This window comes from Aspergillus melleus (assembly GCF_016097325.1).
Source record: "Aspergillus melleus strain CBS 546.65 chromosome Unknown contig2, whole genome shotgun sequence".
In the NCBI taxonomy this organism is placed as follows: Eukaryota; Fungi; Ascomycota; class Eurotiomycetes; order Eurotiales; family Aspergillaceae; genus Aspergillus; species Aspergillus melleus.
The window spans coordinates 2,232,517-2,252,671 of record NW_025763371.1 but is presented as its reverse complement, the minus strand read 5'-3'; the positions used below and the strand labels follow the sequence as shown (position 1 = coordinate 2,252,671).

The following is a 20,155-nucleotide window of genomic DNA, read 5'->3' as shown; positions in this document are numbered from 1 at the left end:
TCAGGGTACATGTCTCAAGGCTCGTCGTTGCCCATTACTGGCAACAATTTATGTCTCAGGATGAGCAAAACCATATCCATATGCGCTTAGACTGGTTTCCAGGGAGCTTTAAGCTCAAAAGGTACAGTGGCAGATCCTAGAAGAGAATAAGCATTGACGTGTTGAAATTTGAAAGACAGGACCTACTGAAGATCATCGCAATAACCGCCCGTCCATCCCTGGCCTTGTTGAATACACTTAAACATCATCAATGGCCGCATTGAGCGAAAGACCGAAAGCATGTCAACATACAGTATTTCTGCAGATAATACTGCCAAGCTCACCCCCGCCGTCAGTCTGACAGGATGTCTCGTTTCTCAACATAACGTCGCCCGCGGGCAAGGCGCCCACGGAGAAAATTAAGGAGAGACCAAAGAGAACGAAAGACTTCATTTTGTTTTCAGTTGATTTTTTGGATGACCCAATAAGTCAATCAATTGATTTTATCTGAGCCCACAGAATGTGGATCGACTGAAGAGAGGATCTGGGGTAGTTTTGGCCGAGATGACAGCTGCTGCTCTTCGGGGATCTTCTCGGCCTTATAGCACTACCACCCGCAGAATTCCCTGGCTGGTTTAACGTTCTTCAAGGCCACGCAAGCATTTGATCAACGAGGCGGGATTGGTCGAGCCCAATTCATCGACGTGAGGGTGCAAATGCGTGTTTCAAACTTTTCTTGGTAGATTATGCAGGCCGTATTACGAGGTGCTACCTAAGCCCGCAAGGATTCGGCTCAGTATCGGAGGCTTTTTTCAACGAGCCAAACTTTCAATTTTGGACCATGGGAAGGGAAAGGGTTCCTGAACCAGTATAAACCGAAGACTTCCATTTTTCTGGTTGAAGATGACTTCATGAGGGCAAAGAATGAAACCCTTGCATCCGAGCCTCTCAAGGTCCTTCCCGATTGGGTTGTCTAGGGCAACTGGCGCCCGGTGATCGGCGCAACGTTACGCCGGTCAATGCAAGCCCCGCCTTTCCCTCTTTTGGCCCCGCCCCTCTTCCTCTCTTACGGCCGTTCCTTTTTTCTTCTCTTCTTCTCTTCTTCTCCTCTTCTCCTCTTCTACTCCTCCCTCTTCTCTCTCCGGTCATCATCCTCCCTCCCCCCTTACTTCCATTTCATCTTGTGAGTGCTTTCCCTGGTAGCTGTCATCTAGAAGTGTCTTGATCTGCATCATTGACAGCCATTGCTAACTGCTTCTCCATCCAGTTTCTCTTTTTTACACTCAGCTGTAAATATCATCATCATGGCTGCCCCCGCTCAGAAGTTCAAGGTCGCCGACATCGTAAGTAGCACCCAAGCTTTTTGAAAGCAACTTTGGTTTCAATTGCTAACTTCTCTAGTCTCTGGCCGCCTTCGGTCGCCGTGAGATCGAGCTCGCCGAGATTGAGATGCCCGGTCTGATGGCCATCCGTAGCCGTTATGCCGCTGACCAGCCCTTGAAGGGTGCTCGTATCGCCGGTTGTCTTCACATGAGTATGTTGCTTTCCCCTTCTCGGGCAGACGAAGACCAGGCTTGCTAACTCCGTCTAGCCATCCAGACCGCCGTCCTCATCGAGACCCTCACTGCTCTTGGTGCCGAGGTTACCTGGACCAGCTGCAACATTTTCTCCACCCAGGACCACGCTGCCGCCGCCATTGCCGCCGCCGGTGTCCCTGTGTAAGCCAACACACTCCTCTATCGCCTGACCTTCCGACTAATGAATTGTCTAGCTTCGCCTGGAAGGGTGAGACCGATGAGGAGTACAACTGGTGCTTGGAGCAGCAGCTCCAGTCCTTCAAGGATGGCAAGAAGCTCAACCTCATCCTCGACGACGGTGGTGACCTGACCTCCCTCGTCCACGACAAGTACCCCGAGCAGCTCAAGGACTGCTTCGGTCTGTCCGAGGAGACCACGACCGGTGTCCACCACCTCTACCGTATGCTCAAGGACGGCAAGCTGCTCGTCCCCGCCATCAACGTCAACGACTCCGTCACCAAGTCCAAGTTCGACAACCTGTACGGCTGCCGTGAGTCCCTCATCGACGGTATCAAGCGTGCCACCGATGTCATGATCGCCGGTAAGGTCGCCGTTGTTGCCGGTTACGGTGATGTCGGTAAGGGCTGTGCCTCCGCTCTGCACAGCATGGGTGCCCGTGTCCTGGTCACCGAGATCGACCCCATCAACGCCCTCCAGGCTGCCGTCCAGGGTTACGAGGTCGTCACCATGGAGGAGGCTGCTCCTCAGGGTCAGATCTTCGTCACCACCACCGGTTGCCGTGACATCCTCGTTGGCTCTCACTTCGAGGTGATGCGCAACGACGCCATTGTCTGCAGTAAGTCTACCTGGTCGAATAATCGCGGATAGCGAATAAATGATTCACACATCACAGACATTGGTCACTTCGATATCGAGATTGACGTTGCCTGGCTCAAGGCCAACGCCAAGTCGGTCCAGAACATCAAGCCCCAGGTTGACCGCTACACCATGGCCAACGGCCGTAACATCATCCTGCTCGCTGAGGGCCGTCTGGTCAACCTTGGCTGTGCCACCGGCCACTCTTCCTTTGTCATGTCCTGCTCTTTCTCCAACCAGGTCCTGGCTCAGATCGCTCTCTTCAAGGCTGAGGACGTTGCTTTCGGCCAGAAGTACGTCGAGTTCGGCTCCGCCGGCAAGAAGCCCGTCGGTGTCTACGTTCTGCCCAAGGTCCTCGACGAGCAGGTTGCTCTGCTCCACCTCGCCCACGTTAACGGCAAGCTCTCCAAGCTCACCCCCGTGCAGGCCGAGTACCTGGGTCTGGATGTCACCGGTCCCTTCAAGGCCGACCACTACCGCTACTAAGCGGGGTCACCCATTTTTCTTTTCCTTTCTCTTTTGATGATGTTTGGTATACCCTGACCCCTAGACTTGTTTTCTTCAACATGTGACGATGTTACGATCAACATACACCGAGTTCTGTATCAACTTGGAACTCAAAAGCGTTTGTCCTTCAACGGCAATACACAAAAGGTGGCATATACGGGGGTTTCATTTCTCATGGCTTAGGTTTTCTGGTTGTAAATGGGCTGGAGTATTTTGCATTCAACTGTGTGCCGCTGGGGGATTTTCTTTTCTTAATGTTACTATAACCTGATACACATTAGACCGGGCCTCTGGCCGGTGTCGTGCATGAATGAAGACATTCAATGCGATCATTGCTCGTTACGTTGAGAATCATATGCTGATATGTACAGAGGAGAGTCTTGCCTACGCCTGCTGGAGTGTGTCGGCGATGAGCTGGACGAAGGACTGGGCGGCCGTGACGGCAAAGTCCTCCTCGTTGATGGCGCGCGCATCTCGCACGACGGCGATGCCGGTGCCCTGCAGCTCCGTCTCCAGCGTCGAGAACAGCATCTCATCCGCCGCCGGATCATGGAAGAGTTGATCCGGCGTGTCCAGCAGACTGACGCCGCCCGTCGGCAGCAAAACCCGCACGCGATCCGGCCGCTTTGCACGCTTCAACTTGTCGGCGATCCACCGCGCCACGCGACGGTTTTCCTCGACCGTCGTCCGCACGATGGTCACCGTCGGATTATGTTCGTAGATCCTCCGATCGGCAAACTTGGTCGGCAGCTCCTCGCGGGGCCCAAAGTTCACCATGTCGCAGGCTCCCACGCTGACCAGCTGCGGAATGCCCGCCTCGGCCGCGGCCTCCAGTCGACTGGGACCGGCGCTGAGGACGCCGCCGACCAGTTCGTCGACCACCTCGGTTGTTGTCATATCGATCACCGCGTCCAACTGCTTCTCTTTCACCAGCCGCTCCATCGCCTTGCCTCCTGCCCCGGTGGCATGAAAGACATAGACTTCGTACCCAGACTGTTGCTGCTGCTCGGCTGATTCCAGATACTCACGCACTCGATCCACACAGGGCGTAGTCACTCCGAACATGGTGATTCCCACCTTTACCTTATTCTTCTTCCCTGCCCCTTTCCCCTGTACTGTCTCCTCATCTTCTTCTTCATCCACATTCGCCCAACTCCCTGCCACCATCCCACTAATTGCCGCCGCCGCATTCCTCAATATGCGATTCAAAATCGTATTCGTCCCCGCGATATCCACCACGCTATACATCATCGAGATATCCGTCCCCTCGACAAACCGGCGCACATCGCCGCTCGCCATCGTCGAGACCATCAGCTTCGGGAACCCGACCGGCAGCGCCTCCCGCATGACCGACGTCGCGATGTTCGTGCCGCATGATCCGCCGATGCCGATGATTCCGTGGATGTGACCGGCACGGTACAGCTCGGTTGCTTTCCTGACGGCGGCGTGGCTGATGGTCGTTATGTATTCGGCGCGGGGGAGGGTGTTGAGCGGGGTGGTTGTTGTGGGGGTGAGGATTTGGGGGGTGGATGTGCTTGGATTGTTGTTAATGATGTTGTTGTTGGAAGTACGAGTATCGGAGGTATTGGACTGGGTGCGTCCGACGTCGAGGATGAGCACGTTGCAGGCGTTTAGGCGCTCGATCTGCCGTCTCGTGTAGTGCAGTTCGGGGGACTTGGAGTCGAGGGTTCCGACGAGGAGGATGGTCGGTTGGGGCATTTTGCTGATGGAGGTTGACTGGATTTCCGCGAGAATGGCAAAACGAGAGTAGCAGTATGTGTAGAAGGTACAAGACAGAGAAAGAAAAATCGTGTGAGGTTGCAGCGATGAAAAGGAGGGGGCGTGAATTGTTTGCCATGACGTCGTGCGGGGTTCTGGCCCTTTTTTTCTTTTTGTGCTTGTGAATGCAAGCCACATCACTTCTTTCCCTACCCTCCATTTCAATTCTGTCTTGTCCTGTGCTTTCCTTTAATTGCATTCACTCAACTACTACAAATCCAACGAACATGCCTCGTCCCACCACTCGACAGGAAGTCCTGGATCGCCTCCGCAAGACCATCGCGGACGGTTCCATCGTCGTGGGTGCCGGTGCCGGTATTCCTCCCTTCTCTTTTTCTCTCTTCTAGCGCTATGAATCGAAGATGTTCTAAGAAAGGCGACAGGCATCGGTCTCTCAGCCAAATTCATTGAAAAAGGCGGCGCCGATCTCATCCTCGTCTATAACTCCGGTCGCTTCCGTATGGCCGGCCGCGGGTCGTTGGCTGGCATGTTGCCCTATTCCGATGCCAACCAGGTGGTGGTAGACATGGTGAGCCTCCATTCCTTGCATACACTCTCCACCCTTATCCTGAGTTCATGCCCAAAGCTAATTGTACCCATCTAATTAGGCCAACGAAGTCCTCCCCATCGTCGAAAACACCCCCGTCCTAGCCGGCGTCTGCGGCACCGATCCCTTCCGCAGCATGCCCGAGTTCCTGCGCGAGCTGCGACGCATCGGGTTCATTGGCGTACAGAACTTCCCGACAGTGGGACTCATCGACGGCAAGTTCCGCCAGAACCTCGAGGAGACAGGCATGGGGTTCGACCGGGAGGTCGAGATGATCCGCCACGCGCACGAGATGGATCTCGTCACGACGCCGTACGTATTCACCGTCGACGAGGGCGAGCGGATGGCGCGCGCCGGCGCAGACGTCATCGTCGTGCATGTCGGCTTGACGACCTCCGGGACTATTGGCGCGCAGACGGCCCTGTCGCTAGATGACTGCGTCAAAATCGTCCAGGAGATTAGGGATGCTGTGGTCAAGGTCAATCCGGAGGTCATTGTGCTATGTCATGGCGGGCCGCTGGCGGGACCGGAGGATGCGCAGTATGTGTTGTCTCGTACGAAGGGCGTGCATGGCTTCTTTGGGGCGAGTAGTATGGAACGATTGCCGGTGGAGTTGGCGTTGCAGGAGAATGCGAGGCGGTTCAAGGAAATCAAGGTGTAATGTAGTGTCTTCCATCCGACTGAAATATCGAGAAGGAATCAGGTACATTGAGTGTCGACATTTAACAGATATCGATCTAAGAACTTAGGGCTAGGGTCCGCCGGGGCCCAAATAGGCAATTCTCCCGTGGGGGAGCGGCATATCGAAGTATAAGTTTCACGGTCTCCAATTCTTCCAGCCATCCTCGACACTCCTGAGCCCCTCATTCTCCCCTCTTCACACTCTCTGTACATCATGCTTCGTGCTCTTGAAGGAAAATTTGGTATCGTCACCGGCGGTTCGCGCGGTACGTGTCTTCCTCTATATCCGCCCAGACAGAGCAAACCACTAACTCAGGCACAGGAATCGGCGAAGCCATTGCGCGCAACCTCGCCGAAAAAGGCTGCTCGCTGCTCCTCAACTTCACCTCGGAGTCGTCGCGCGCCCGCACCGAGGACCTCTGCGCCTCGCTCGCAAAGGACCACTCGGTTCGGTGCGTCAGCGTGCAAGCGGACCTGAACCAGCCCGAGGCCGGGACATCGACGATCCTGTCCGCGGCCAAGCAGCACTTCAGCCCAGCCGACGGAGGCGACCTTCGCATCGACATCCTCATCAACAACGCCGGCGTCTCTGCCGACCGTCTCCTCAACGACCCTGTCAACGGCCCCATCGACCCCGCCTACTTCACCTGGCACTACAACGTCAACGTCCTGGCCCCGCTCCTCCTCACGCAAGCCGTTGCTCCGTACCTCCCCCGCGGCGCCCCCCGCACCGGCCGCATCGTCAACATCTCCTCCGTGTCCTCGAGTCTCGGGTTCGCCGGCCAGACCGTCTACGGCGGCACCAAGGCCGCGCTGGAGGCCATGACGCGCACCTGGGCGCGTGAACTGGCTGACCGCGCCACCGTCAATGCGATCAATCCTGGCCCGGTCATCGGGGACATGTATTTCCTGACGGGTGAGGGCTTCTGGAACCAGATCCAGGGGTTCCAGGATAATACGCCGCTAAGTGAGCTGGTGGACGGCGACCCGCAGTTGGAGTCGTTGACGCCGGAGCAGATTCGTCTGGTGAAGGAGAAGATGGGGGGCAGGAGACCCGCGTTTACGGGGGAGGTGGCCGGCGTGGTGGGTATGTTGTGTACGAAGGATGGAGGCTGGACTACGGGGAGTGTGGTGTGTGCGAATGGAGGGATGCGGATGGGGTGTTAGTTTTGGTGATTTGATTTGACCTGTTTAGACATAGAGAATATGTTATGTATGAAATGCTATAGACCCATGTTCATGTTGTGTCCCTATTTCTGAGGCATCCCCAGAAATCATTACGTCATCCCGCCCTCCTCCGTCTCCTTCTCTTCGTTGCTCCAATTCCTCCTCTTCTTTCATCTCGCCTCCATTTAATCTAATCCATTCATCCATCTCAATTCAATTCATCGTTAAATTAATCAACCCTCTTATCGCAGCTAATCTAACACAAACATAATGTCCCTCCCATCATCCCTCCATCTCCGTCTCCTCCGTCTCCCTACTCCGCGTCTCCTTCGCCCTTCTACCTCGGCATCCGTGCCGTCAATCCGATCATACCACTCTAGGAACCTGGGGTCGCGATCAGTCCGAATCGGCGCCAGTCGCTCTCTTACGCGGACGGTTCCCGTCGCGCAGACATTGTCGTCTACATCCACATCGGCGTCGGCATCTACTTCACGAACTCTTGCAACCTCCTCGGGCAAAACTCCCGCTGATGAGATTGTTGAGGAGTTACAGGAATTGTACGTTACTATACATCTGCACACTCAAACATCTGACACCCTCACTCGATCGTATCTTCTATAATACATTCCCAATACTTCCCCCTCACCTGAACCACGAAAGGAAGATAGAAAGCGCACTCACTAGCTACTCCGGGGAAAAAAACCTCCCAAGATCAAAGAAAGAAAGCTAACGTCTCAATTTTAAAAAACCAGATACGAAAACGCCAAAGACGAATTCGAAATCGCCACCGACAGCACAGACGGCGGCACCATCTACGCAGCCTCGGACCGCGAAAGTGCCCGCGACGCTCTAAACCAACTCCTCATTGTCTTTGAGCTCTACACACAAGACCACAGTCCGACGCAGACGGCCGTGCGGGCGCAGGTCCGGGCGGAAGCAGAGGAAGGGCGTCGGGAAGAAGGAGAAGGCGAAGATGAGGGACAGGTGATCGAGACGAATTTCGATCCGTCGGCTGTGGAGCCGGAGGTTAGGGAGGAGGTTAAGAAGAGGGTTGCGCAGCGGGTGAGGGAGTTGAGGAATGCGGTTGAGTTGTTGGAGGAGAGGGCGATGACGGAGTAGTGATCTCTCTGGCTCTTTCTCTCCCTCTTTCTCGCTGGGGTCGGGTCCTGTATATTGTGGGTTTTATTCATAGATAATGAATGGATAGGTAAAGTAGACAGGCACTGGGCAATTGTATCCCGTCTATTCCTAGCCATCTAAATCACCTTGATGAATAGTGAAACTACGATTTGATCTGTACTTATCACGTACTATCGTATTTAACTATTTAACTACCTTACATAATGTCTGATATAGTTGCTATATGTCCCAGTCTCATGCGAATAGCAACATAACCAATTCGAATAGACGGTGTGATGCTGGAGCCTTCGATCATTATCTATATAAGGTCGGTTGCTTTCATTGTTCCATCAACGTTAAAAATATCCCGCCCTGAAGGCAGACAGATCGTATAGTTACAAACCCATAAGCGCACAATCAAAAACAGAACTGATTAAGCTGTCCAGAAAATCCGGCACGTATGTATGTAGGTATATGTGTGTACTATACAGACATGACAATCGTCATTCAAACTCGTCATTCGTATCCATATGCATAATCAAAATCCAAACCCTAGGTATCGTAACATTCCGCCCTCCTCTCGTACAGGATAGATAACTTATACTTCGTAGTTCACATTCCATCGCTAATCAACGCCGATTGTACCCGAACGCCGTTATGCCACCGCGGGAAAGGATAGGTCGAATGTATCTGTGAGCGGGGACATTAGGGATGTCTCGTCTTTGTGCGTGGATCGCATGTGTCGTTTTAGTTGGTCTGTTCTGGTTAGCAGAGGGTTCCATCGGCTAAGAGGAGAGAGGGGTTCTAACCAGGTCGGGTGAAGCTTTTGGTACATCCTGGGTATATACATTTGTGGCGTCGTTCGCCGTGAGCTGTGTTCGTTAGTCATCTCTCTCCTTGTTTTGTATGTCAGATTATACATACTTAATCGATGACTGGACATATTCGACGACTGGTCCTTGTTAGAATTTTCCGGCAGTTAATCAGAAAGTGGACTTACGTCGCCGGTCTGGAAGTTGCACCCCGGGTACGTGCACTTGAATGGCTTCTCGCCCGTATGTGTCCGCGAATGCGTTTCTATTCTGGTCAGCTCTGCCCGTACACTCTGGTTATGCCAATGCCACATACTCAGCTCGCTGCTGTCGGTGAACGACTTGCCACACTGTGAGCACTTGTACGGCTTCTCGCCACGGTGACTGCGCTCGTGTCGTTCCAGCGTGGCCTGACGCGCGAAGAACTTCCCACAAACAGAGCATCGAAAGTTTTTATCTACCACAGTCAGTCCCCATCCTATACAGACGATAAAAACAACTTACAATTACTGTGCGTCAAGAAATGACCCTGCAGCTTGGACTTCTGCGAGAACGGCTCGTCCGGCCGGTGACATCCCTCCCAGCAACAATAATACCCAGTCCCCTTGGCTCCCTCCACAGTGGCCATGTGCCGAGAGATCAAATGCTCTTGTAGAGCGCAACAGTCGGAAAAGGCCGCTCCGCAGGTGGTTTTGATGCCGTTCGAGCTCGAGACCCATTTACACACGTGCAGGTCGCGGTCCGTGGGGCTGAAATCCGGACTCGTGATGACCGAGGAGCCGCCCTCTAGCGGAGGCGGCGACTCTCCAGGACTGGACAGTAGTTGCGAGCTGATGCTAGATCGGGAATGGCGGGAAAAGGGCGAGTAATGAGCGTATGGGTGATGATGGGTGTGAGCATGAGCATGAGACCGACATCGGTGATGTGAGCGACATGGCCCCCTCGACGCGCTGCCATTCAACTGCGCCGGACTCTTCATGAGATCATTGGCATTGAAGTGCGGGATATGGAAACAGGCAAATGAGTTTGGGTCAGGGTTCGGGTTCGGATTCGGATTGGGGATGGAGGGTTCTGATGTAGGGTGTTGGTGAAGGGTTTGATCTTCATGGACATGAAAGTTCTGGCAGGCCGACAGGTCAGGACACATGCCCAGCATGTGGAATACTTCAGCCGGATTCACTGAGTTGGGTAAAGGATAGGACTGGTTCATCAAATTATCGTGAACCTCTTTGGGAAAGTCATGACAGTGAAAATGGGGCGTATTTTGCGGGTGACAGTGAGGCATCGCTGTGGAGAAGGGAGGAATGAAGTGCTCTGCGGAAGAAGTTGGGCCCATGAACCCCGACACGGGGTTGCCGGCAGCTTTAGATAGCTGGTCGTCGGATGAATGGTTGAGGGAAGCCGAGCAAAGCAATTCATCGGAATCTAGGGCGAGAGGGGCTCCCAACCCTAATAGTGACTCGAGGCTGTGGTCCGTGCCTTGGACATGGCTGTCATCGTTCCCAAAGCAATGGTCCTCGAAGCAGGCCGGGTCGGGGTTTTGGCAGTCATTGTCATCGCAATTGTCATTGCAATGCACCGCAGAGCACGCGGTGGACTCATCGCAGTCGACAAAACCATCGCAGACGGAACCACAATCGTCGGAACAATGGTCCTCGTCGCAGCAAGTTTCATCGGCATCGCAAGGAGCCAGCGAGGCGTTGTGTTCGTCACCTTGACAATCCCATTGCGACGACGGGTGAGTAGCAGTGGTGGCAGTGGCAGTGGCAGCCGCAGGAGTCGTCTCCTGCGGGTCTTCCGAGTCTTTCCCGTCCAAATGGAAGGCCTCCCAATGGCATTCGAGACAGAAATCGTCCTGTTTCGTGTGAGAAGCCATTGTCCGTGTGATGTATCAAGGCCTCGACCAAAGACCGATTAAACTTCCGACGGAGAGGGACTGTCTTTCCCCTGATACCCGAAGAAAGAAGATCACTTTAGGGGCTCGCCTCAGCAAAAGGAACAACAGCAGAGACGGAGAGAACACCGTGCAGCGGAGACCAGGTAACGGGGGAAAAGGGAAAGGAAGAACAGCAGGGCGGGGAGCAGTCTGGGAAATCTGGGGGGGCAGCCGCAGAGAAACGTCCCGTCTCTTTTTTTTTTTTTCCCTCCCTGACCAGTGACCACTGGTGTTAGTGTGAAGATGCCTGCCACGCGAGTTCTGACCGACAGGAACGAAGGATACCAATGGAAACAGCCGAGAAATAGCGCAAGCAGCCCCAAAAAGATGAAAAAAAGAAAAAGCAAAAAGGAAAGCGGCGAAGAGCGTCAATCAGGGCCAACAGGCAGTGCGTGCGCAGAGATCGCCTGGAAGAGAAAAGGACCGACGGGTCGGGGCATGAGGGACGACGGCGGAGGACCTTGGGAGCATGAGGTCGGTATAATGAAATTGCGCGAGTTGGGCGAGGATGATTCCCTGGCAGAGCGTAAGATGGCAGTTGGTGGTGGTGACGACGGGAGAGCGCAAAATGATGAGGACCTTCGGAGTCCTGCGCTGAGGACCTTGCGGGTTAGCGTGGGTCCGCCCCTCTGCGCCAATGAGCGGCCTGAGGTTGTCACTTTTTTCTTCAGGCGCCCAGTGTTCTCCTCCGTAGGACTAGTATCCCTACTCTGTACATTGTACTTGTACATCTTACCTGCTACATCCTGTGCCGGCGACAGATCTTTCTGGCGTCGTCCATTTTAGCCTGCATTATCAGACCCCGCCGAGGTGTTCGATAGTAGTAGTCATGACTAGCCTTATTCTCCATAGTTATCAAGTAAGTTCAGTAACGCTGATCGCCAACTCACTTCCCATGCAATATCTCCACCATGATGTATACTATTCCCTCCCCCTACCGGTAACACCAGATAGCTTCTCCCCGGTCCCTCTGCATGTCTGGTTGCACTCACCACGTTCTATAGTTGCTCATACCAAAGAAGCCTAGTCCCGATCGGAATGGACGACGGGAAGACCACGTGCGACGCCCACCGCCTTTTCTCCAGATCGTCATTCCTTCGCCGGAATCTGGTTACCTTGGATTATCTACATCCCATCTATCTACCTGATATCACACCCCCCAATCCGTCAATCGCATCATCTCCAATTACTCATGGAAGACCACTAATCAAGCTCTCTAATTAACTTTAATTACACATTCCCCCCTCTTTCTTGTCTCCACTCCGGCAATACCCCTCCTCTCTACGGAAGCCTGATCTCCAACTCAACCCCCACCAACCCACCGCAAACAAAACGAAAGGGAAGAAACAAAGAAACAAAGAAAATGGGAAACATCTGCTCGCGCTCCAAAAACGAACCCGAACCCTTTTCCCAACCCGGTCGCGTCCTCGGCTCCAATCCCCCTCCTTCGTCCGCTGCAGGTACTCCTGGAGGGAAGAAACCCGCCGGCCCGCGCGCCCCGCTCCCCGCAAACTCCAAATCCAATTTCGGCTCCCCGGGGAGGACCTTAGGGGATGACGCCGGTGGCCAGAACGCTGATGCTCGTACTAATGCGGCGATAGCAGCGCAGGTATGCAGTTTCCTTCTTCTTTTTCTTCTGTTTGGTTTTTGTTTGGTTTTTGTTGCTTGCTTGCTTGTCTGGTGAATTGGTTGGTTAGGATGAAACAAGTGCTGACTCGGGTCGGGGTTCAAACAGAAACGCGCAGAGTCCTCGACCACCGCCGGAAAAGGTAAACTAGGGTCGAAACTAGCGGCGCAGAAGGCCCAGACACAGACGCAGACCTTAAACGAGGTTAGTCGCGATGAGAGAGCGGCGAGGGATGCGGACGACGCGGCGAATTCGAGAAGGTGGGAGTGATCTGCACCTTTGCACCTGCAGTCACGTCACTATCGCACTTTTGTCTACATATGTACTTGATCGAGAGAGGTCTGGTTGACTACATTGCGTTCTTTGGTTGATGTTCTTCTGTTCTTGTTTCGTTGTATCTCATGGAGCCGGCATCCAGGAGTCTACGGTTGATTATAGCGATTTCAACATATGTCAGTCAGGTGCTTGGCCAATGTTAATACCCTTAAGCAATCTAGCGCTTGGGACATAACCATCTATTTCATTCCATTGCCATCTCCCTGCGTCACGCCAAATCCCCGCCGTGGCTCAAAAAAGACGACACTTTGGTATAGTAAAGTATGATACAATTATATGTGAGGCGAGAAGAGTACCTTTAGACCACGTTATACCGTCCTCCGACGGGGGCCCGCGCGTCGCTGTCCGCAGCGGCAATAGTTCCTTCCTTGAGCAGCCGCATAAGCTCCCGCATGGCATTCGTGACGGAGAGCTCGGTTTCACCCTCAACAAGAATATACAGCTTGGGGTTCTCGCCAGGACCCGGCTCCTTGCCAGTCCCGTAGAAACTGCCCTTGGTGGTGATGGACGTTCCGGTAGCTTCGAGGATTTTGGCCACGTTCGTACGGTTGGTAACGGCCCATCGAGCTTTCTCTGTTTCGGACACCATATCATTAGCAGTTGTTCGAAGCCAAAAAGACGGGTAAATGAAGAAGTTTGGGGGGGGAGCAACTTACGTGGAAAGTCGTTGATCTCCAAAGTAGCATGGAAAGCTCCGGCGTCAGGGCCGCGGTTGTCAATAGGCACTCCAGATCTCATAACGCCGGCACGGCTAAGACGAGCATGGATGTCCGCAACTGCCGAGCCCACCTTGTCCAATGGGTTCTTCGATGTGCTGGCAGGATCCTTCTCAGTCCTGTGCACGGTGATCTTGCCATCGAGATCAATGCCCTTGGGAACGCCGGGTGTGGGTGCCGCAGGGGCGTTTTGGGTCCCGGATAGCATCTTGTTGAACTTCTCTTCGGCCTGCTCATTCTTCTTTTCGTCCTTCTCCTCTTCCTCTTCGCCCTCTTCGCCGGTCTTGTACGTACGGCGTTCTCGCATCCGAGCGGCATCTCGCTCCTGATCCAGCCGCTCCAGTCCTTTTCCACCGAATCCGGACGCGCTGGCCTTCTCTTTGCCTGCGCGCACCTTCTCCAAGAACGAATCGACCAGCTTCTGCACGGGCTCGGGCACTTGCTGGCCACTTTGTTTCAACGCCTTGGCGATATCGACCGAATACCGCTCCTGATCTTCGGTCAGGAACGTCACTGCAGTTCCGGTATTTCCAGCTCGCCCAGTTCGTCCTGCGCGGTGGACATAATCTTCGAGATGGTTCGGCGCATCGTAGTTCACAACGAGCTTGAGCTGCTTGACATCCAACCCACGAGCGGCAACGGAGGTGGCAACCAAAACGGGGAATATACCGGCCTTGAAATCCTCGATCGTAGAATCGCGGTCAATTTGATCCTTTCCGCCGTGAATGGACATGCACGGATAACCCTTGCGCATCAACTCGCGAAGAAGGGTGTCGGCTCCTTCTTGACGGTCAACAAAGATCAGGGCACGGGAGTCTTCGTTAGCCTCGTCGGAATACAGGTTGCCCAGCAGCTCGAGCAGACGAATAAACTTCTTGTCTTCACTACGGACCTCCACAATCTGTGTAATCTCAGGCGCAACCACACTCTTGCCGCCGACCACAATCTCCACAGGTTTGTTCAAGGTCTTGCGGGCAAGTGCTTCCATGTTCCGCGGGAAAGTGGCGGAGAAGAGCACCGTCTGTCGATCCGGTCGAATGTTGGCCATGATCTTCATGACCTGAGGTTCAAAGCCCATATCGAACATGCGATCGGCTTCATCCAAGACGACATAGGTCACGCGGCGCAAATTCGTGACTCGCCCAGAATTGGCCGCAAGCAAGTCAATCATTCGTCCCGGGGTGCAGACAATGATCTCCGCACCACGCTTGAGATCAGCAATCTGGTCTTTGATGGGAGCTCCGCCATAAGCGCACACGGCCCGGAGATTCAAGGCCTTCAAAAATGGCTTGCAGTCTTTGTGGATCTGGGTTGCCAGTTCACGCGTCGGCGTCATAATCAGCCCAACAGGCCCTTCCATGTTATCCAGTGGCCGCTGGTCTTTGATATGTCGGAACATGGGGATCAAGAAGGCGACTGTTTTACCAGACCCCGTCTTGGCTACACCGATGACATCACGCCCGGACATGATTGCTGGGATGGCCTGTCCCTGAATCGACGTAGGACTATCGTAACCCAGTCGATCAATCACGTCTAGAGTCTGCACTCCCAAGCCACATTGTGACCATTTCTGCACCGGCTTTGGAACATCCACTCCGCGAACCTTGATCCCGTCAAATTCCAACCGCAAATTAGCGACCTCCTCTTCGGACATTTGCGCCAGATCGCTAGGCTCGGTGTAGAACTTCTTTCGGAAAGGTTCATATTCCGCTTTCTTATGATCGACTGTCGGGATGTCCTTCTTCTTTTTCGCCTTGTTGGCAATGGCTAAGAAGTCGTCCGCATCACCGTCACCCACGGCGGTCATATCAACATCGTGCTCATCACCAAAGATAGCTTCCGGCTGTTCTGGCTTCGCTTTGGAAAACTTGGCGCCCGAGGTCTTCTTAGGCGGAGCAGACTCTGCCAGCTCCGACATGAAAGCATCCAAGGGATCGACCTCCTCCTCTTCTTCTTCTTCCACCTCTTCCGCATCGACATCCATTTTATCGGATTCTTGTTGCTGATTCGAAGATAAATCATTAGATTGCACGTCTCCGTTAGTTTGATTCTCGTCTACTGGAGTTTGGGACTTGAACGCTTCGTTCTGCAGACGTTCCTCTCGCCTTTCGGCAGCTGCTCGTGCCGCCGCGGCATTTTCCTCTTCGGTGCCCCCGTCTTGCATGTCAACATCGTCGTCTTCTTCTTCCGCTCCCGCTTCAACTGATTTATCAGCTTCTTTAGTATCATCTAACGGGGGCGTTGGCAACTTTTCGAGCTTTCGCCGAGTCGATTCTTCTTCACCAAACCCAAGGGTCTTCTTCTTCGTTGCGGAGGACTTTTCGGTATCTGTGGCTTGTTTGTTTACCAAGCCAAATCCACCTACATTGCCCTTGGCTTTTAGAGCAGCTATAGATAAACAATTAGCCAATGCCGAAGGAGGATAGATGACCAGAGAGTAAAACTTACAAGAAGACACACTCGAAGAGGCAGTAGGTTTGTTAGCAGACACCTTAGACGTGGTGGTAGTGGTGGTGGTGGATGTCTTAGCCGTAACCGGAACAGAAATATCAGTCCCCAACACAGCTGGAGCAGCTTGAGTTGGAGCAGCGGCATTCTTTGCGATAGCCTTGGGGTCGAACTTTCCGGTATACCCGGTGGGAGCAGGTACAGGCGATTGCAGGGAGTCGACAGCTGGCGATAAGCCTGACTTTCGATCGATTTCTTCGAGAATGTTCCTAGGGCCCCCAGCGGCAGCGGCTTCCTGCTGTTTTCGTTCCTTCTCAGCAGCCTGTTTCTGTTTCCATGCTTCCAATTTTGCTAGCCGTTCGGCGCGTTTTTGCTCGTCCGTCGGAGCGGCAGAGACTGGTGTGGAGGGTTTCGACGTCTGGATGTCGGTTAATACATTACAGTCTTTTATGCGGATGGCTTGAACACATACCTCGCGAGATCGCGGGGCCGAGTCCTTCCCCCGGTCTCGGCTGTCATCCCGTCTAGACTTGTGTTTCAAATCAGCAGAATCGTCTGTCCGTCTCCGAGCCCTATCGCGGGAGTCATCTCGCCTGCTTCGATAATCCCTATCGCGGCTTCTGCGACGGTAGTCCCGATCATCGTCTCGGTCTCTCGATCGACGTCGGTCACGGGAACGATCTCTGCGACTGGGCCGATAACTGTCTTCGTCACGGTGATCATCGCGTCTGTCTATCGAGCGGTCACGTCTGCGGAATGAATCACGATCACGGTCGCGTTCGCGTTCACGGTATCGTCTCTGCATGGGCCACAAATCATTAGTTCCCGAACGAGGTCTGGGTTTATCGCATGCTTGCGTTGACCGCCACAGACGACTTACCTCGGGACTGCGAGATCTTCGGTAACTTCTGCCATCATCTCGTCTACTCCTCTCATGACGATCATCTCTGCGACTGCGTCTGGATGAAGAATATGTGCTGCCTACAGGTGATGGTGAGCGAGTATCCCCGTGGCGAGCCATTGTTGCAGGCCAGCGATGAGTGAGTATTACTGGAACTCAGAAGCACCCGACGAGATTGCGGAGAAAATAGTAGAAAAAGCAAAGTGTTACCCTTCCATTAGACGCAAAGCTCGGGGAAAAGCAAAGCCACTCCAGGTCGAAGTTGGGGATAGATGGTGGCAACGGGCTGTCCTTAGCAGGGTGGAGAGATTCTTCAGAAGCAGCCGCGCTAATGAGATAAATCCCAGCCTGACGCAAACTCCCGCGCAGGTTCCCGTCACGTGAGATCCGGGGCGTCAGGCCGTCAGGCAATAGCAATGATGTCACGTGGTACGTCCCTTCCTCTTTGGGGTTACCCCAACAAGACGCGCCCGGCCATCTTCCCGCTTGCGTCTCAGAAGCTCCCCTGCGGCCAAGCCCCTGCAAAGGAACCTACCGCGGTAGTCGCTTTCTTCGTTTTGGTTGGCTACTTTTCTCTTCCGACTGACTGTTACTCTCACTATCCTATCGTCGCCTATCGTCGAACAACAGCACCATGCCTCTGAACATCGCTCGAGGTGGAGGCGGTGCCCTTCGCGGCCTCTACCTCAATGCCGTCTCTCGTCCCTTCCGTGTGGCCATCTCCCAGCCTCATGTTCGCCGCGTGTGCCTTGCGACGCATCGTGGTCCCTTGAAGCCTATCGCCAGATCTGTTCCTTCGGGTATCCTCTCGCGCCAGCTGGTCAACACATACGCGACCGCCAGTGAAGCTACGACCAAAAAGAAGGCGACAAAGACAACGAAGACAACGGAGGCGAAGAAAGCTACCAAAGCCACTTCAGAGAAGAAGAAGAAGACTACGCCAAAGAAGAGCCCTGGTAGGCCAAAGGTCGTGTTGACAGAAAAGCAAATGGAAGCAAAGAAGCTCCGGGAGCTCAAAAAACAGATCAGGGAGCTCAAGGAAATTGCGCTGGACCCGCCCAAGAACACCAAGCCGTCCTACTGGAACGTCGCGGTAGTCGACATGTTACCCGAAGCCTCGAAGACGCAAAAAGGTCAAGATAACATATTCACGGAGGCTGTCGAGCTTGCGAAGAAAATAAGCCCGGCAGACAAAGAGGTATGTATAATGTTTCCACCAGCAAGCTTTCGATGTAGCGCTTCAATGCTCACACCTTACTCTAGCGCTATGCGGCTATCGCCCAATCCAAGCGGGAGGAAGCCCAGGCCAATTACGAGAAATGGGTTAGGTCGTACACTCCCGCGCAAATTCGGGAAGCCAACAATGCCCGGCGCAGACTTACCAAGCTGAAGGGTCGCCGTTATGCACTTATCGAAGATGATCGCTTGGTCAAGCCACCCCGTACTTCTTTCGCCTGCTACGTGAAGGAAAGAACCCAGTCGGGCGACTTTAAGCACATGGGAGGCCCCGAATTACTCCGTCAACTCGTGGTCGAATGGAAGGAGTTGAGCGATTCCGAGAAAGAGGTATGTTTCCCAGCTTCCATTCATTTGGAGCCAGCGAGGTAAACCCGTGCAATGCTAACATCAAATTAACAGAGATATGTCAAGCTCCGGGAGGCTGAACAGGAACGCTATGTTCGCGAATGCAAGGAAGCCTATGGTGAGGTCAGCACCAAATGAATGGATGGAGACAATGATATGCGCGCTTAGTGATGCAATGCTTCTCGGTCATACTCATGGTAGGGAAGAAATTTGGGAAAGTGGGCCGTATCGCGTGTCATACCGCGACCTTGTGTTCCTGTTTTTAATGTGCCTTTGTCTGTTCCTGCGCTGTCTTAGTCTACGAATTGTACTTTCTAGCCATATTGCCTGAAAACGAATTTAATCGGTTAACTTGCTCACCCATGTCGTAATCTCTCGGTGTAGAATGCGGCGTCTCTTCCATAGATGGAGTATTGGAAATAGCACGTTGCCTGGGCGCTCAGACAGGCCATAAGCTAGCAGGAGCATGTAGCACAAGGCAACGAGGGGCGCAACCTGTATCTGTGGGTCGAGTAACGATAGCCAACGAGTTCCTTAATGTGCTCGGCTCAACCAGGGCGATGTAAATGTACTTGCATAACGAGTGGTCCGTCATGTCGAATTTCCCCTTTTGGCTCTAGAGTTTAGGCACTTCGACTTTTTGACATATCAAACAGCCTGACTACCAACGCGAGGTCATAGCTTCGTCTTCACACCGATCTGTCTCAAAACACCAAGAAAGACGGTGATCAAATGAGCAGACACCGTCTGACCAACCCAAACCAAGAACTCCATGTCGTGTCACCGAGTCTGCGACCCATGATGCAAGCAAGTGACGGGGTCAATGTCTGTCGTTTCACTTGCACTGCTCCTCCCGAGAAATAATGCAGGCACGTACAGTATGTTGACGTTGGGCAGAAAGAACTACGGTAACTAATTCGAACGACATACATGCGTAGTACTCCGGCGTACATGGGAAAATGTGGGTATACGGAGGACTCTCGGACATTACGGCAGTGTCTTAACTCTCGGTGCCCCATGAGTCATTTGGGAGTGTACTGTGTACCTAGCCACGAGAGCTGCGATGGATGTGGATTGTGCTCAAGCAACGTTGCTTCTTTGGCTCAACTCGTCATCATCTTGGATTTGGTTGGGTCTTGTCTTCTGCTGGGCCTCGTCGACCGGTTCCCACCTGGGTCCAGAATTCTCTGGGTCGGGTTATATGCAATGTTCGAGATGAAACATGCGGTATAGCCTCAGTGACTTGTCCCGGATCTAGAAGTTTCCTCCTCAGTTACATGATCAGTGAGTAACCATGGCCGGAGTCGATGGGAAATTGGCCCGCATATGCTCCGCAGCGGGGATTACGATGCAGCTGGAGTCGGAACTCTGAAGAATCAAGAAGTTCAGCCTGATGAACAACTCATGAAAGAAAGCATCAGAAAAGAATCATGAAGAAAATCAACAGAAAATAAAAATATAATTAGACGGTACCGTCCAAAAGAGGAGTCGCACGGAGGAGTCGGACAAGTCTGTCAGGACTTACCACATCCGACTTGACTAGAGAACGGACGTTGGGGCGTCTGGTAAAGCGCCGACTCTCATAGGCTCGAGCGAAGTCTTTGCCTTCGATGCGGTGAAGAA

General features: G+C 53.4%; 9 protein-coding genes across 9 annotated transcripts; 6 read left to right on the top strand and 3 right to left on the bottom strand.

The window, feature by feature from the left end:
* The first annotated feature begins 1,038 nt into the window (after window positions 1-1,038).
* On the top strand, window positions 1,039-3,211 carry SAH1 (adenosylhomocysteinase). Its single transcript, XM_046085230.1, has 6 exons — window positions 1,039-1,162; window positions 1,247-1,322; window positions 1,381-1,513; window positions 1,571-1,697; window positions 1,751-2,352; window positions 2,410-3,211. Exons 2-6 carry the CDS (start codon window positions 1,284-1,286, stop codon window positions 2,856-2,858), a joined length of 1,350 nt encoding a protein of 449 aa, XP_045941193.1. The 5' UTR covers window positions 1,039-1,162; window positions 1,247-1,283; the 3' UTR covers window positions 2,859-3,211.
* Window positions 3,212-4,810, bottom strand: LDX57_003578 (Tm-1-like ATP-binding domain-containing protein). The gene has a single exon (XM_046085229.1). It carries the CDS (start codon window positions 4,794-4,796, stop codon window positions 3,264-3,266), a length of 1,533 nt encoding a protein of 510 aa, XP_045941192.1. The 5' UTR covers window positions 4,797-4,810; the 3' UTR covers window positions 3,212-3,263.
* Window positions 4,811-4,885: 75 nt separating this feature from the next.
* Window positions 4,886-5,866, top strand: TM1 (TIM-barrel enzyme family protein; the record flags this gene model as incomplete). Its single annotated transcript, XM_046085228.1, has 3 exons — window positions 4,886-4,973; window positions 5,042-5,187; window positions 5,267-5,866. 3 exons carry the CDS (start codon window positions 4,886-4,888, stop codon window positions 5,864-5,866), a joined length of 834 nt encoding a protein of 277 aa, XP_045941191.1.
* A 234-nt stretch (window positions 5,867-6,100) lies between these two features.
* LDX57_003576 (SDR family NAD(P)-dependent oxidoreductase) lies at window positions 6,101-7,053 on the top strand (the record flags this gene model as incomplete). The annotated part of the gene is made up of 2 exons (XM_046085227.1): window positions 6,101-6,152; window positions 6,209-7,053. 2 exons carry the CDS (start codon window positions 6,101-6,103, stop codon window positions 7,051-7,053), a joined length of 897 nt encoding a protein of 298 aa, XP_045941190.1.
* A 270-nt stretch (window positions 7,054-7,323) lies between these two features.
* LDX57_003575 (uncharacterized protein) lies at window positions 7,324-8,172 on the top strand (the record flags this gene model as incomplete). The annotated part of the gene is made up of 2 exons (XM_046085226.1): window positions 7,324-7,610; window positions 7,806-8,172. The coding sequence occupies 2 exons, from the start codon at window positions 7,324-7,326 to the stop codon at window positions 8,170-8,172; spliced, it is 654 nt and encodes a 217-aa protein (XP_045941189.1).
* Window positions 8,173-8,827: 655 nt separating this feature from the next.
* On the bottom strand, window positions 8,828-10,860 carry SUR1 (C2H2-type zinc finger protein; the record flags this gene model as incomplete). Its single annotated transcript, XM_046085225.1, has 6 exons — window positions 8,828-8,928; window positions 8,982-9,044; window positions 9,097-9,124; window positions 9,173-9,249; window positions 9,301-9,441; window positions 9,489-10,860. The coding sequence occupies 6 exons, from the start codon at window positions 10,858-10,860 to the stop codon at window positions 8,828-8,830; spliced, it is 1,782 nt and encodes a 593-aa protein (XP_045941188.1).
* Window positions 10,861-12,283: 1,423 nt separating this feature from the next.
* LDX57_003573 (uncharacterized protein) lies at window positions 12,284-12,817 on the top strand (the record flags this gene model as incomplete). Its single annotated transcript, XM_046085224.1, has 2 exons — window positions 12,284-12,529; window positions 12,656-12,817. 2 exons carry the CDS (start codon window positions 12,284-12,286, stop codon window positions 12,815-12,817), a joined length of 408 nt encoding a protein of 135 aa, XP_045941187.1.
* Window positions 12,818-13,181: 364 nt separating this feature from the next.
* Window positions 13,182-17,068, bottom strand: PRP5 (DEAD/DEAH box RNA helicase; the record flags this gene model as incomplete). The annotated part of the gene is made up of 5 exons (XM_046085223.1): window positions 13,182-13,456; window positions 13,540-15,987; window positions 16,048-16,465; window positions 16,520-16,846; window positions 16,928-17,068. The coding sequence occupies 5 exons, from the start codon at window positions 17,066-17,068 to the stop codon at window positions 13,182-13,184; spliced, it is 3,609 nt and encodes a 1,202-aa protein (XP_045941186.1).
* Window positions 17,069-17,439: 371 nt separating this feature from the next.
* LDX57_003571 (HMG-box domain-containing protein) lies at window positions 17,440-19,397 on the top strand. The gene is made up of 3 exons (XM_046085222.1): window positions 17,440-18,146; window positions 18,212-18,514; window positions 18,587-19,397. Exons 1-3 carry the CDS (start codon window positions 17,583-17,585, stop codon window positions 18,668-18,670), a joined length of 951 nt encoding a protein of 316 aa, XP_045941185.1. The 5' UTR covers window positions 17,440-17,582; the 3' UTR covers window positions 18,671-19,397.
* Window positions 19,398-20,155: the final 758 nt, after the last annotated feature.

Bases quoted from the DNA above. Each gene is read 5' to 3' on its own strand.
- SAH1 (XM_046085230.1), top strand. From the start codon at position 1,284: ATGGCTGCCCCCGCTCAGAAGTTCAAGGTCGCCGACATC. The intron at 1,323-1,380 runs GTAAGTAGCACC...TAACTTCTCTAG, and splicing joins AGTTCAAGGTCGCCGACATC to TCTCTGGCCGCCTTCGGTCG. The intron at 1,698-1,750 runs GTAAGCCAACAC...TGAATTGTCTAG, and splicing joins GCCGCCGCCGGTGTCCCTGT to CTTCGCCTGGAAGGGTGAGA.
- LDX57_003578 (XM_046085229.1), bottom strand. From the start codon at position 4,796: ATGTGGCTTGCATTCACAAGCACAAAAAGAAAAAAAGGGCCAGAACCC.
- LDX57_003571 (XM_046085222.1), top strand. From the start codon at position 17,583: ATGCCTCTGAACATCGCTCGAGGTGGAGGCGGTGCCCTTCGCGGCCTC. The intron at 18,147-18,211 runs GTATGTATAATG...ACCTTACTCTAG, and splicing joins TAAGCCCGGCAGACAAAGAG to CGCTATGCGGCTATCGCCCA. The intron at 18,515-18,586 runs GTATGTTTCCCA...TCAAATTAACAG, and splicing joins TGAGCGATTCCGAGAAAGAG to AGATATGTCAAGCTCCGGGA.